Below are 12,347 nucleotides of genomic sequence, written 5' to 3' on the forward strand. Positions count from 1 at the left end.
GAGAAACAAAAAACATTTGCAGCCAACTGTCAAAGTTAGGATTAGTTCTGTTAAACACAGCTCTTTGTTCATCTCGAGTCTGTCGGAAATGCTGCAACTTAATTGCAAGATTACAGCATGTCATGGCAATATTTAAGACCTGGAAAAGAAAGGAGACACTGACCTGTCAAAAGGCTCCCCAGTTTCTCGCTGACGATCGGTAATAGTTGATAAATTAAACTTTTCCCAAAGGGAGTAGGGCCACAACATCACCTCCATTCAAAATGTTTAATACACACTCTTCTTGTTCGGGCTTCCGTTTGCTAATGCCGGGAATATTCTCCACAACAGAGCGAATTGCATCCGCGTCTCCATATCCGCGGTCGTTTTCGATTTCCCTGACCTAATCTTAAACTCGGCGCTTAGCGACTACGTCACGGCTTTCAGCCCGCCCTCTGTTCGTAGATTGGCCCGGCTGTTTTCAGGCCGGAGGAAAACGGATAGATAGGTCGCTATCTCAGACTGAGTACAGAAGCGAAATGAAATTGAGCGGAAGTACGAAGTCTGACGTAGTCAGGCTAGGAAAACCCACCACATGGTGAAATTTGACATATTACAGGTTTTGAGACCATATTAAAGCTGGGTTCAAGCCCTTTCCAAATCTTTTTTTATTTATTTTATCGTTTGTCTGTAACAAAAGTTGTGGTTATCTGAAGTCAGCTGATCGTTATGATTTTCAGAAACGGAATTTTGAGAAAAAACGGTTTAATTAACTGTCACGTCCTGCTAGCGGGACGACTGGCGCTCTTTTTCTATTGCTTTTTTTTTCATATCACGTATTTTTGTAATCATCATAGATTAGGTAACATTCGAAAGCTTACGAACTCAAAATTCATCCTGTGAAAACCGTTTTGAAATTGGACGATTGAGAGGCGTGCGAGGTCTTTCAAGCGAGCCGCTTCAGACTCTGTTGTTCTCTTGTACTCCGCATCACACCACACGATAATGCTGGATAAAAATAAATAAATAAAAACTTGCGTGCCGTTGTAGTTTACACAGGACTGGCGGGACCTTTATTCTGTTATGTGGTTTATTTTGATAGGCGAAACTGTCTTTGTAGTGTTAAGAGAAGGAGAGCTAAATGGGCGATTTAGTTTTTTTGCCCCTTTGCTCCGCCATGCATGTTCTTAAAGAGAAAGACAATGTTTTAAGCTTGCCAGTATAAATCGCTATTTTTCTGCACTAAACTAGTGAATTTTCCCAAGATATATTCAGAGATGATAAACAAGATGTTATAGAATAATAATTTATTGAAAACCCAATTTTGACAAAAAACTGACATTCAATCTATTTTTAGACCTTACTGAAAACGTACCAGCGCGACATCCGACGGGTTTTCCCAGATCGCATCACATATAGTGTGTGTGTGTGTGTGTGTGTGTGTGTGTGTGTCAGTACGTGCTTTTTCATTTTGTCGTGTGTATTGTGTCCATTTTCTCAGTGTGGACATCCTTTATACACTTGTTTCCCCTCTATGTGGAAAGACTGCTGTCCGTAGTCTCTGAAATGGTTTGGTCTCTTCTTGTTTCTCTTCTCATTGTCCATTCTTTTTCACATGGACCATAAGTCCTTCTAGAAGAAGCAGTCACTGGTGTGGTTCGAGTCTGTGTCTCTTCATCAGTTCTATCCATCCCATGGTGGGTCTCAGGGTTTCTAGGTCTTTTAGGCCTGGAGTTCTGGATCTTGCAGGTCTGGAAATCTCTGTATTCTGTTATTTTTCTTGAGAAAATCCCCTGGCTCCGCTGGTTCTACTTCCTTCTCGTCCTTCAAACGACCATGTCATCTTTCTCCTGGAGGTTACACATTTCAGACAAACATCTTGATGCTTGACAAATTTCCACGAAGTCACTGACGTTACTGACCAAATTAGTGACAGTACACCAGCTTCAGTAGTATTCACTTCTGAGCCTACTAAGAGCATATTGCCCATCTGCTAAGGAACCGTCATCACCTGTTGTTCCGACAGAAAATGAAAACCAGACAGGCCACCAATATCCAGTAAGGGAGCGGCGTCCACGTCAGTGTTTCTTAAATTATACTTAGTCAGGGGTTTCCCTTATTGCTCGGGGCAGAATTATCCCCTAAGGGTGAGCAAGGGTTTGAGGTCGGCTACCCTCATTCCCAGGGAATTATTTCTGTTCATATACATAAGGAATTCAACATGAAGGCTGAATGTTCTGAGTACAAAAAAAGGTCTATTTTTATAGAAATGTTAATAAGAGAAATGTAATTTCATTATTCACGACTATAGGTGGCACAGTTTAATTTGTAATCTTTGTGTTATACCTCAAAGAGTAAGAGGGGGGGAAATGTTGTGTATTTTGTTAAAGTTGTGTAATTAAGTATATTTCCCATGATGCACACTGTTACATGTGTTTCCGGATGTTCCGGCGTTATGTCTGTGAATGCATAAGAAGTAAACAGAGCAGTCAAGCCATGTCTGTGTGTGTCATACTTTGCTGAATGCACTTAATATTCCCTCAAAAGATGCAATAGTATTTGTGGAAGTGCCATTGAATTTCACATGATCGTTGATTGTTTATTATCCAATTATGTTTAGGATGAGAAATGTTTAATATCTGTAACAATTTAAGAGAAGGATGGTTCATATTTATGTCTAATTTGCTTAATTTGTCATTGTTTCAGACTACACTCACCCTAAACTGATGAATATGAACAAACCTCATCTCTCCATCAGTCAACTCTTCTGACTCATTTCAGAGAATAAAGTGTCAGACAGTGAAACTCATATTTGCATCATCAGGTGATTGTGTTCCTCTGAGAATCGAGCAGCTCCATCAGCAGATGTTCAGCGTCCTCACAGGAGCTTCATGTTACTGGAATACACCACTGCTCTAGTTTCTGGAGATATACTGGGGTTACAAACCATCAAATACAGTCTAATGTTTCTGTAGAAGACTACAGAGTTACTGACATTCATCTCCTTTTCATACAACATTACAAATAATGTCATTTTGCTGAGAGTCATGAAAATCATCTCCACAGTGTCATTTCCATCACATCTCAAATGTTTTGTTGTGTTTAATAGTATTCTGTCATGGAAATTACATTTTTAATATTTTTGTTTTATCAACTTCTTGGTCTTGCCAAAGGCTAATTCCTGTTAATATTTCATGCATCCTAAATACACAAATAAATTATATTAGCATACTTTTCCACACAGCTTAATCATAAACGGTGCATACATGTTCTGATATTTACTTTGACTTTTCTTTATTTTCTCATATTTCATCTCAAACATCTTCACTGACACTGTTGTGTTCTTGTAATTGTTCGGTGTGATGGAAATATTATATACTTTAATATTCTAATGTCTCTTTCTGGGAAAAGGGTAAAATAATTCAATCTACATAAAAAGTATTTAAAAAGAAGGAAATTGGACCTTGTTATAACAAAAAAGGGGGAAATAAAACAATTGTTCATTAAAAAATTCTGTTTAAGAAACATCCTTCTATGACTGAAATAATTCCTCAAGAGCATGTTATAAATGGAGATGAACAGTCACAGGTTTAGGGAGGCCGATTCAAGATGGCGGCGAGACCAGACGCGTTTTGAATAGACCTGTAACGACTGTTGAAGATTGCTGCTCAAATTAACATTTAGAACTTAATTTTGCTGCTAAAATTTTTTTTCATTGATTGCTCGACTGCAGTGTTATTGCATTTCATAGTTTTTTTCTGCCGGTTTTCGGAAAATAGCGTCTTATTATTCAAGCTAGTCATTGCTAACTCTGCAGCTAGTATAACAGCGCAATGGAAGTGGCGACAATTAAGGAAAAACGGACTGCCCGAGAAATACACTCTTATGCATGCCAGGCCAGTGTTTCTGAGGAGTGTGTCTCATCTCCTAACACGCCTACAAAACCTCAAATAAAAAAGGCAAGAGGCAACGAAGAACAGCCATCGCTTCTGGAACTTCAGGATACCATCATCTCTGCTGTCATAGACAAGATAAACGAACGTGCGGATCAGACAGACAAGGCGGTACACTACAATACAGTCCAGATAGATGGTTTGAAAAAGTCCTTGGACTTTTGTCATAAAGAAGTGGCAGATCTGAAAAAGCAGAATAGCATCTTAAAAGCTTCATGTGAGACACTCCAGAGAAAAGTCAGTGAAATGGAAACTAAAGTAAATGAGAGTGATCGGTACAGCCGACGACAGAACCTACGTTTGCATGGGATCCCAGAGAGAGAGGATGACAACTTGAAGTCTCGTGTGCAAGAGGTTTGCCGTGCGGTGCTGTCGGCTAGTGAAGTTGGAGCAGTGATGGAGGCAATCGACGTTGTCCACAGAATTGGAAGACGCAAAGATGGCAATTCCAATCAGCAACCAAGACCAGTGATCATCCGGTTTGTGTCGAGAACAGCGAGAGACTTAATCTGGAGGGCATCTAAGAAGAGTGAGTTCCTGAGCAGCAAGAAGCTTCGTTTCAAAGAAGACCTGACCGCTGAAGACAGAGCCATTCGCGGCCAGCTCTGGCCAACTGTAGAAGCGGCAAGAAAGAGAGGAGAGAAGGCTTATTTCGTGGGGATCAGAGCATTTGTGAATGGAAACGAAATTAAAGACACTTGAAAAGGAAAGATCCTGTATGCTCTGTTGAAGTGCAACCATATCTTAAGGTAACCCCCCATGTGTAATAAGGGACATTGAGGCAGCTAATGATTACATTAGAGCAGTTATCTCTGCAGTTTTTTTGCAAAGAAGTTCATACAGTTAACGTTATTTGTTCTGAGTTTTTATGTCTGTATCTGTTCTTTCTGTAAATGCCAGAGGTGCTAGAGACCAATTGAAAAGGAAATGTTTATTTTTATTTTTTCAAAACAAAGGTGCTGATTTTTATTTTATACAGGAGACTCATGCTACTAATTCGGATATTACGGACTCTTTCGGACTCTTTTTGGAAGAGTCAATGGGGGAAAAATATATGGTTTTCATTTGGGAGTAACCGGTCAGCAGGGGTCGCTATTTTACAGGGAAACTTCAAAGGGCACATTATTAAACATTTAGCAGATTCAAATGGGAGATGGGTAATACTGGTTGGTGATGTAGATCATTCCCAATTCATTATTATAAACATATATGCGTGTAACAACAAAAAAGACAACAAGTTATTATTTACAACAATAGAAAATAAAATTAACCAGCTGATTACAACTTTTCCTACTGCCAAGATTATATGGGGAGGTGATTTTAATACAGTTATGGATGGAAATCTGGATAGATGGCCTCCAAGAAACAGTTCTTCAGATGAGTTGGAGAATGTATGTCAAAGGATGAGTCTTGTCGATATCTGGAGACACAAAAATCCCAACAAAAGCATATATACTTGGAGTAATAAAGATAGGTCACAGCAGTCCCGTATAGATTTCTGGTTGATCTCTTCGGAGATCGATGACAAGATGGTTTCAGTTCATACAGAACCTACTGTTCTCACAGATCACCAAGCCATTTATATAAAGATAGATTTAATAATACTTAGTTACAGACCAAACAGAGATTATTGGAAATTAAACCAAATGCTATTACAAAATAAACAATTTAAGGATGATGCCGCCGTAATAATTGGAAAATATTGGAGAAAAGCTAATCTTGATGACAACTTTGGAAGCTGCTGGGAGCTAATGAAATTTCAAGTTCGTAAGTTAGCTATAATACAAGGGAAGAAAATAGCCAAAGATAAGAGAGAGGAAGAATCCAGAGTTATCACTAGATTAATAAAGCTATCAGAGAAAGTTAATTTAACTGGATGTGAATTTACAGAACTAACTTCTTTACAACTTAAATTGGACAAGATGTACGAAGACAAAGCTAAAGGGGCTTTTGTCAGATCTAGGAGGAAATGGCTTGAAAAAGGGGAAAAATGCACTAAATATTTCTTTAATCTAGAAAAAAGAAACTTTGAAGTATCATCCCTAAGTAAATTGAAAATCAATGATGTTGTCTGTGATGATAAGATGCAGATTTCAAAATACGTTGCTGATTTTTATCAAGGATTGTACTCTACTGATGTCGAAAATGCAAAAAACATGGATCTCTTCCTAAAAAGTAAACAAAATTATATTGATGTCATTGACGATGGCTTTAAATTAGTTTGTGACAGAGAGATTTGTTTATCAGAAGTGCAAAAATGTATTGCCTCTCTAAAAGAAAATAAATCGCCAGGGAATGATGGGCTGATAAGTGAATTCTACAAGGTTTTTGACCAATTGTTAGCTCCTTTTTTAGTTAAAGTTTATATAGAAGCCATTAAGAAAAGGGAACTCCCACCAACTATGCGACAAGGACTTATTAAACTGATTCCCAAACCAAACAAAGATAAATTAAATATTGAAAATTGGAGACCGATTAGTTTATTGAACAATGATGCTAAAATATTTGCACTAATTTTTGCTAAAAGATTAAAATCAGGGTTAGATGATATAATTGATGAAGAACAATCAGGCTTTATGCCAGGCCGGAATATAGGTAATAATATACGTTTGATTTTGGATATGATTGATTACAATGAATATATAGTAGATGATAGTTTTGTACTATTTGTCGATTTTTATAAAGCATTTGACACAGTTAGTCATCAATTTATGTTAAAAACGATCAAATGCTTTGGTTTTGGAGAACAGTTTTTAAAGGCTATTCAAACTCTATACAGAGGATGTAATAGCTCAGTTAAACTTGCGCATGGCACAACTCCTAGATTTGAGGTTGGTCGTGGAATACGACAAGGATGTCCCCTTAGCCCTTTTCTTTTTCTCCTTGTTACACAAATTATGGCTAGACATATTAAAAATGCCCAGTTCCAAGGTATATTGACATTAGGTACAGAATTCAAAATTTCACAGTTAGCGGATGACACGGCATTATTTCTCCGTAATAAGCACGAGGTTATCAAAGCAATTGATTCTATCACAAAATTCTCAGAAGTCTCGGGTTTAAGAATGAATCTATATAAATCCGCCTTGTTATCACTAAAGGAATGTGACTTATCAGAAATAAGTGGGATTCCTGTTAAAAATACAATAACATACTTGGGGGTTATCATTGATAAAAATGAAAAAAGGCGTTGCAATCTCAATTTTGACCCCATAGTAGAGAAAATAAGGAAAAGATTTAATATATGGTTGATGAGGGATTTGTCACTGAACGGCAGAGTTTTATTGTCTAAGGCAGAAGGGATATCACGTGCCGTCTATCTATCTTTATCCATGGGAATGCCAGCTAGTGTATATAAAAAACTTGATAAGATCTTATTTAATTTCATTTGGAGGAATAGATCCCATTATTTACGTAAAGATATTTTATGTAACTTAAGGAAAGATGGTGGTCTTGAAGTGTTGACCTTTGAAACCTTAAGTAATTCCTTTTTGGTGAGATGGTTAAGTAATTTAATTAAGGAAGCAGAGACCATTTGGAACACCTTTCCCAAATACATTTTTGATTCACTGGGAGGTTTAAACTTCTTGTTGAAATGTGACTTTAAAATTGAGAAGTTACCTGTGAAGTTGGCCAACTTTCACAAGCATGCCCTGTTAGCCTGGAAAATGGTCTACAAACACAATTTTTCTCCCACGAAATGTTATATTTGGAACAACAGGAATATTCAATATAAAAATAAATCTATATATTACCAAAGATGGGTTGATAACAACATTCTATTAGTTGAACAACTCATGAACACAGAAGGTCAGTTACTAACATACGACGAGTTTCTTTCAAAAGCAAAATTTCCTGTCTCCCCTAGGGAGTATGCTATCGTTTTTGATGCTGTGCCAAGAAATATCATTCAGTTTTTAAAATATAACTCAACTGTTGTAAGTGGCAGTTATTTGACTACACAAGAAATTTTCCTTGGCGACATTGACATCACTACCAAAAAATGTCCAAACAAATACATTAGGAATCTAATGCACACTAAAACACTTCCTGCAGCACGATCCTTTTGGGCTTCTCAGTTTGAAGAAATCAAATGGGAAAGAATGTGGTTAATTGGGGACAAGTTCCTCTTAAATAATAAAATAAAGGAGGTGTCTTATAAAATTGTACATAGAATATACCCAGCAAAGAAAACTTTAGAGAGATTTAAAATTGATATTGAATATTCCTGTACCTTTTGTGGTAATTATGATGAAACAATTTGTCATCTGTTTTATGATTGTGCATACAGTAAGATATTTTGGAGAGATGTTGAAAACTATATAAGACGTAAAACTGGACAAACTTTAACATTGAGGGGAAAAGATGTGTTTATTTACTTTGAAGATGGTGGAACAGATAAGGATTTTTCTTTTTTTGTCCAATTGTTTTTAGTCTTAGGAAAATTCCATATTCATAAGAAGAAATGGGCAGAGTCCAAACCAAATTTTGAACACCTTTTAGCAGAGCTAAAACAATATCACACCACTGTAAGAGGTCTTAAAAATAGAAAGGCTATTAAGACCGATCTTGTACTCTCTAAATATGTTTAATTTGCATCCTTTTATATAATTTGGTCTTGTTTTATTTTTTATTTTTATTTTATGGTTATTGTTTGTCTTGTATGTCTGTTTTAGTAGTGTATTTTGTGTATCAACCCTGGCATAAACAGATGTTGTTGTATTATATTGTTAATACTGAATAAAAATAAAAAAATAAAAAAAAAATAAAAAAAAAAATCACAGGTTTAGTGTTTGTTAACAGCGGGGTTTGTCGCCCTCTGCTGGATTGGAGATGAACAGTCACAGGTTTAGTGTTTGTTAACAGCGGGGTTTGTCGCCCTCTGCTGGATTGGAGATGAACAGTCACAGGTTTAGTGTTTGTTAACAGCGGGGTTTGTCGCCCTCTGCTGGTTTGGAGATGAACAGTCGCAGGTTTAGTGTTTGTTAACAGTGGGGTTTGTCGCCCTCTGCTGGATTGGAGATGAACAGTCACAGGTTTAGTGTTTGTTAACAGTGGGGTTTGTCGCCCTCTGCTGGTTTGGAGATGAACAGTCGCAGGTTTAGTGTTTGTTAACAGCGGGGTTTGTCGCCCTCTGCTGGATTGGAGATGAACAGTCACAGGTTTAGTGTTTGTTAACAGCGGGGTTTGTCGCCCTCTGCTGGTTTGGAGATGAACAGTCACAGGTTTAGTGTTTGTTAACAGCGGGGTTTGTCGCCCTCTGCTGGTTTGGAGATGAACAGTCGCAGGTTTAGTGTTTGTTAACAGCAGGGTTTGTCGCCCTCTGCTGGTTTGGAGATGAACAGTCGCAGGTTTAGTGTTTGTTAACAGTGGGGTTTGTCGCCCTCTGCTGGATTGGAGATGAACAGTCACAGGTTTAGTGTTTGTTAACAGCGGGGTTTGTCGCCCTCTGCTGGTTTGGAGATGAACAGTCACAGGTTTAGTGTTTGTTAACAGCGGGGTTTGTCGCCCTCTGCTGGATTGGAGATGAACAGTCACAGGTTTAGTGTTTGTTAACAGCGGGGTTTGTCGCCCTCTGCTGGTTTGGAGATGAACAGTCGCAGGTTTAGTGTTTGTTAACTGTGGGGTTTGTTGCCCTCTGCTGGATTGGAGATGAACAGTCGCATGTTTAGTGTTTGTTAACTGTGGGGTTTGTCGCCCTCTGCTGGTTTGGAGATGAACAGTCGCATGTTTAGTGTTTGTTAACAGCGGGGTTTGTCGCCCTCTGCTGGATTGGAGATGAACAGTCACAGGTTTAGTGTTTGTTAACAGCGGGGTTTGTCGCCCTCTGCTGGTTTGGAGATGAACAGTCGCAGGTTTAGTGTTTGTTAACTGTGGGGTTTGTCGCCCTCTGCTGGATTGGAGATGAACAGTCGCATGTTTAGTGTTTGTTAACAGCGGGGTTTGTCGCCCTCTGCTGGTTTGGAGATGAACAGTTGCATGTTTAGTGTTTGTTAACAGCGGGGTTTGTCGCCCTCTGCTGGTTTGGAGATGAACAGTCGCAGGTTTAGTGTTTGTTAACAGTGGGCTTTGTCACCCTCTGCTGGTTTGGAGATGAACAGTCGCAGGTTTAGTGTTTGTTAACAGCGGGGTTTGTCGCCCTCTGCTGGTTTGGAGATGAACAGTCGCAGGTTTAGTGTTTGTTAACAGCGGGGTTTGTCGCCCTCTGCTGGTTTGGAGATGAACAGTCGCAGGTTTAGTGTTTGTTAACAGTGGGCTTTGTCACCCTCTGCTGGTTTGGAGATGAACAGTCGCAGGTTTAGTGTTTGTTAACAGCGGGGTTTGTCGCCCTCTGCTGGTTTGCTGTTGAAGAGCCTCTTGAGGAAGCGGAGCTGCAGGAATCCAGCGGTGATGATGACGAGACTCTGAACAGCAGACCAGCTGTTCACATAAGTGGAGTTGGACTGAAGCAGGTAGAAATCAGCTCCTCGTCTCATTCGCTCGTAGTTGTAGTGACGCCACATGTGGAAGACAAACTTCTGCAGTCTGACGCTGCTCTCCTGTATGCAGTGCAAACCGTTTTTCAGTTGAGTGTGGAAAAATATATATGTGAAATACAAGAAATATATTTTTTGTGTCAAAAAATAACAAAATCTATTTTTCACATTGTTTTTTTTTCAAGAAATTGAAAAACATACTGTATGTATATATATATATATATATATATATATATATACGCAAATCACTTTACAGTAAGGATGTGTTTGTTGCCACTAAATGCAGTTGTTTATTACCTCAATGAAGGACAATGTACTGTTTATTTGTTTCATATCCTCTTCTTTCTTTTTCTTCTCTTCTTCCTTTTGTTTCTCAGTGGTCTCTTGTCCCTCATAATACACACCAAAGTTCAGGAAAATCTGCATGCTTCCAAAGCGATTGTGGAAATTGCTGAAGCACATCTGATAAAAACCTGCACGAAAACACATGATTATTGATTTATTCCACTTTTTATATTTTTTATGTGTGAAAGCGTGACTTTTATTATGGTACTTTGATGTTAATTAATTTAGTATAATACTTTATGGAGGGAAAAACTATACACATTTGGAACAACATGAATAAAAAAATTCTCTGTGAATTATTTTGCGTCTGGCATTCTCTGCATGGTCCGCATGAAATCCACTTTGGATTGTAAAAACAGATGATTTCTCTGTTCATAACACAGGCAGCAGATTAACTAAAACCACTATGAAGTTGAGACTCACCAGTCTCCTCAACACTGAAGCCAATCTGACCACTTGCATCGTCAACTTTGCCGACTATTAAGCCGCTCGGCGCATTAACAATCACAGACAGATGTGTATCAAGGGCCACACCAGTCACCAGCTGGACCTGAACACACACATGCTGAGCTGTAACATTCGAAGGATTCAAGTACATACTAATATTCAAATGCAGAACAATGTCTTACCATGAAGTGTAAGTAGAAGCGCTCTCCATAGTGAGCAAAGTGCCAGAAGCACTGGAGGTCTCCGGCGCGCAGCATGATGGCAAAGTCATACTGATCCGCTCCCCAGAAAAGCTCCTGATCTGAAAGCTCTGGACGAGGCTCTTTCAATGATCCACTGTTACTCAACCCAAACAATAACAGAAGCCAAACAAGATAAATGCCATTCTGTAACATTTCAGATTTTAAATATGACTGGCAATAAGCTAAATGAAACCGGAGACCTATTCAGTTTCAGTGCACTGAAGTTTCTGAGGATGATTAACTTTGAGTCTGACGTGTTCAGCCCTTCACAGGTGGGAAAATCCGAGCTAGGCCACAGGTGCTCTGTAGATCATCTCTGGAGTGCCTTCAAGAGACTAGAAACAGATGATTTTACAAAACAATTTTGATTCCCAATACCTATTGTACTTAAACTTAATAACATTTTTTTTTTAGCTATTTCACTGTGCTGTAACTATGTAAAATAGCAAACATGTATATACAATAATTATTACTTCAATACAATAATAAATTATTGTATATAAATATATAAATTGTTATTGTTATTACACAATCAATTTGACAATATAGCTGCTTTATATTTAATATACAGTTATGAATTGTTTTTTTAATGGTAAAACATGTCAGTAAAGATTAACATATTATATAAGGATAACATGAAAGATAGAATCCAAAACGCTTGACACAGATATCATATATAAAGTATTTTATATACACAGAAGAAAACCAGATGAAATCATAGCATACTCCACACACATTAAATAAAAACAGGAACTGACAAGCAACAGAACTTTGACAAAAATGTTTTATTTGTTGAACATAAAGTACATTTTTACCCTTAAATAGGTTTGGGAGTTTTTTGTATTTCCTAGTTCGGGGAACAGACACAGTCTCTATATGATGATATCTAGTCTAGGTGAAAGAGT

General features: G+C 38.0%; 1 protein-coding gene across 1 annotated transcript; it reads right to left on the reverse strand.

The window, feature by feature from the left end:
- Positions 1 to 9,930: 9,930 nt before the first annotated feature.
- On the reverse strand, positions 9,931 to 11,690 carry tmed6 (transmembrane p24 trafficking protein 6). Its single transcript, XM_056248318.1, has 4 exons — positions 11,383 to 11,690; positions 11,177 to 11,303; positions 10,706 to 10,881; positions 9,931 to 10,471 (listed from the first exon to the last, which is right to left on the reverse strand). Exons 1-4 carry the CDS (start codon positions 11,593 to 11,595, stop codon positions 10,241 to 10,243), a joined length of 747 nt encoding a protein of 248 aa, XP_056104293.1. The 5' UTR covers positions 11,596 to 11,690; the 3' UTR covers positions 9,931 to 10,240.
- Positions 11,691 to 12,347: the final 657 nt, after the last annotated feature.

Source organism: Rhinichthys klamathensis, unplaced genomic scaffold (assembly GCF_029890125.1).
Source record: "Rhinichthys klamathensis goyatoka isolate OS25496 unplaced genomic scaffold, OSU_Roscu_1.1 h1tg000054l_1, whole genome shotgun sequence".
Classification (NCBI taxonomy): Eukaryota; Metazoa; Chordata; class Actinopteri; order Cypriniformes; family Leuciscidae; genus Rhinichthys; species Rhinichthys klamathensis.

Bases quoted from the DNA above. Each gene is read 5' to 3' on its own strand.
- tmed6 (XM_056248318.1), bottom strand. From the start codon at position 11,595: ATGTTACAGAATGGCATTTATCTTGTTTGGCTTCTGTTATTGTTTGGG. The intron at 11,304-11,382 runs GTAAGACATTGT...GTGTGTGTTCAG, and splicing joins GCTTCTACTTACACTTCATG to GTCCAGCTGGTGACTGGTGT. The intron at 10,472-10,705 runs GTAATAAACAAC...CACTGCATACAG, and splicing joins GTACATTGTCCTTCATTGAG to GAGAGCAGCGTCAGACTGCA.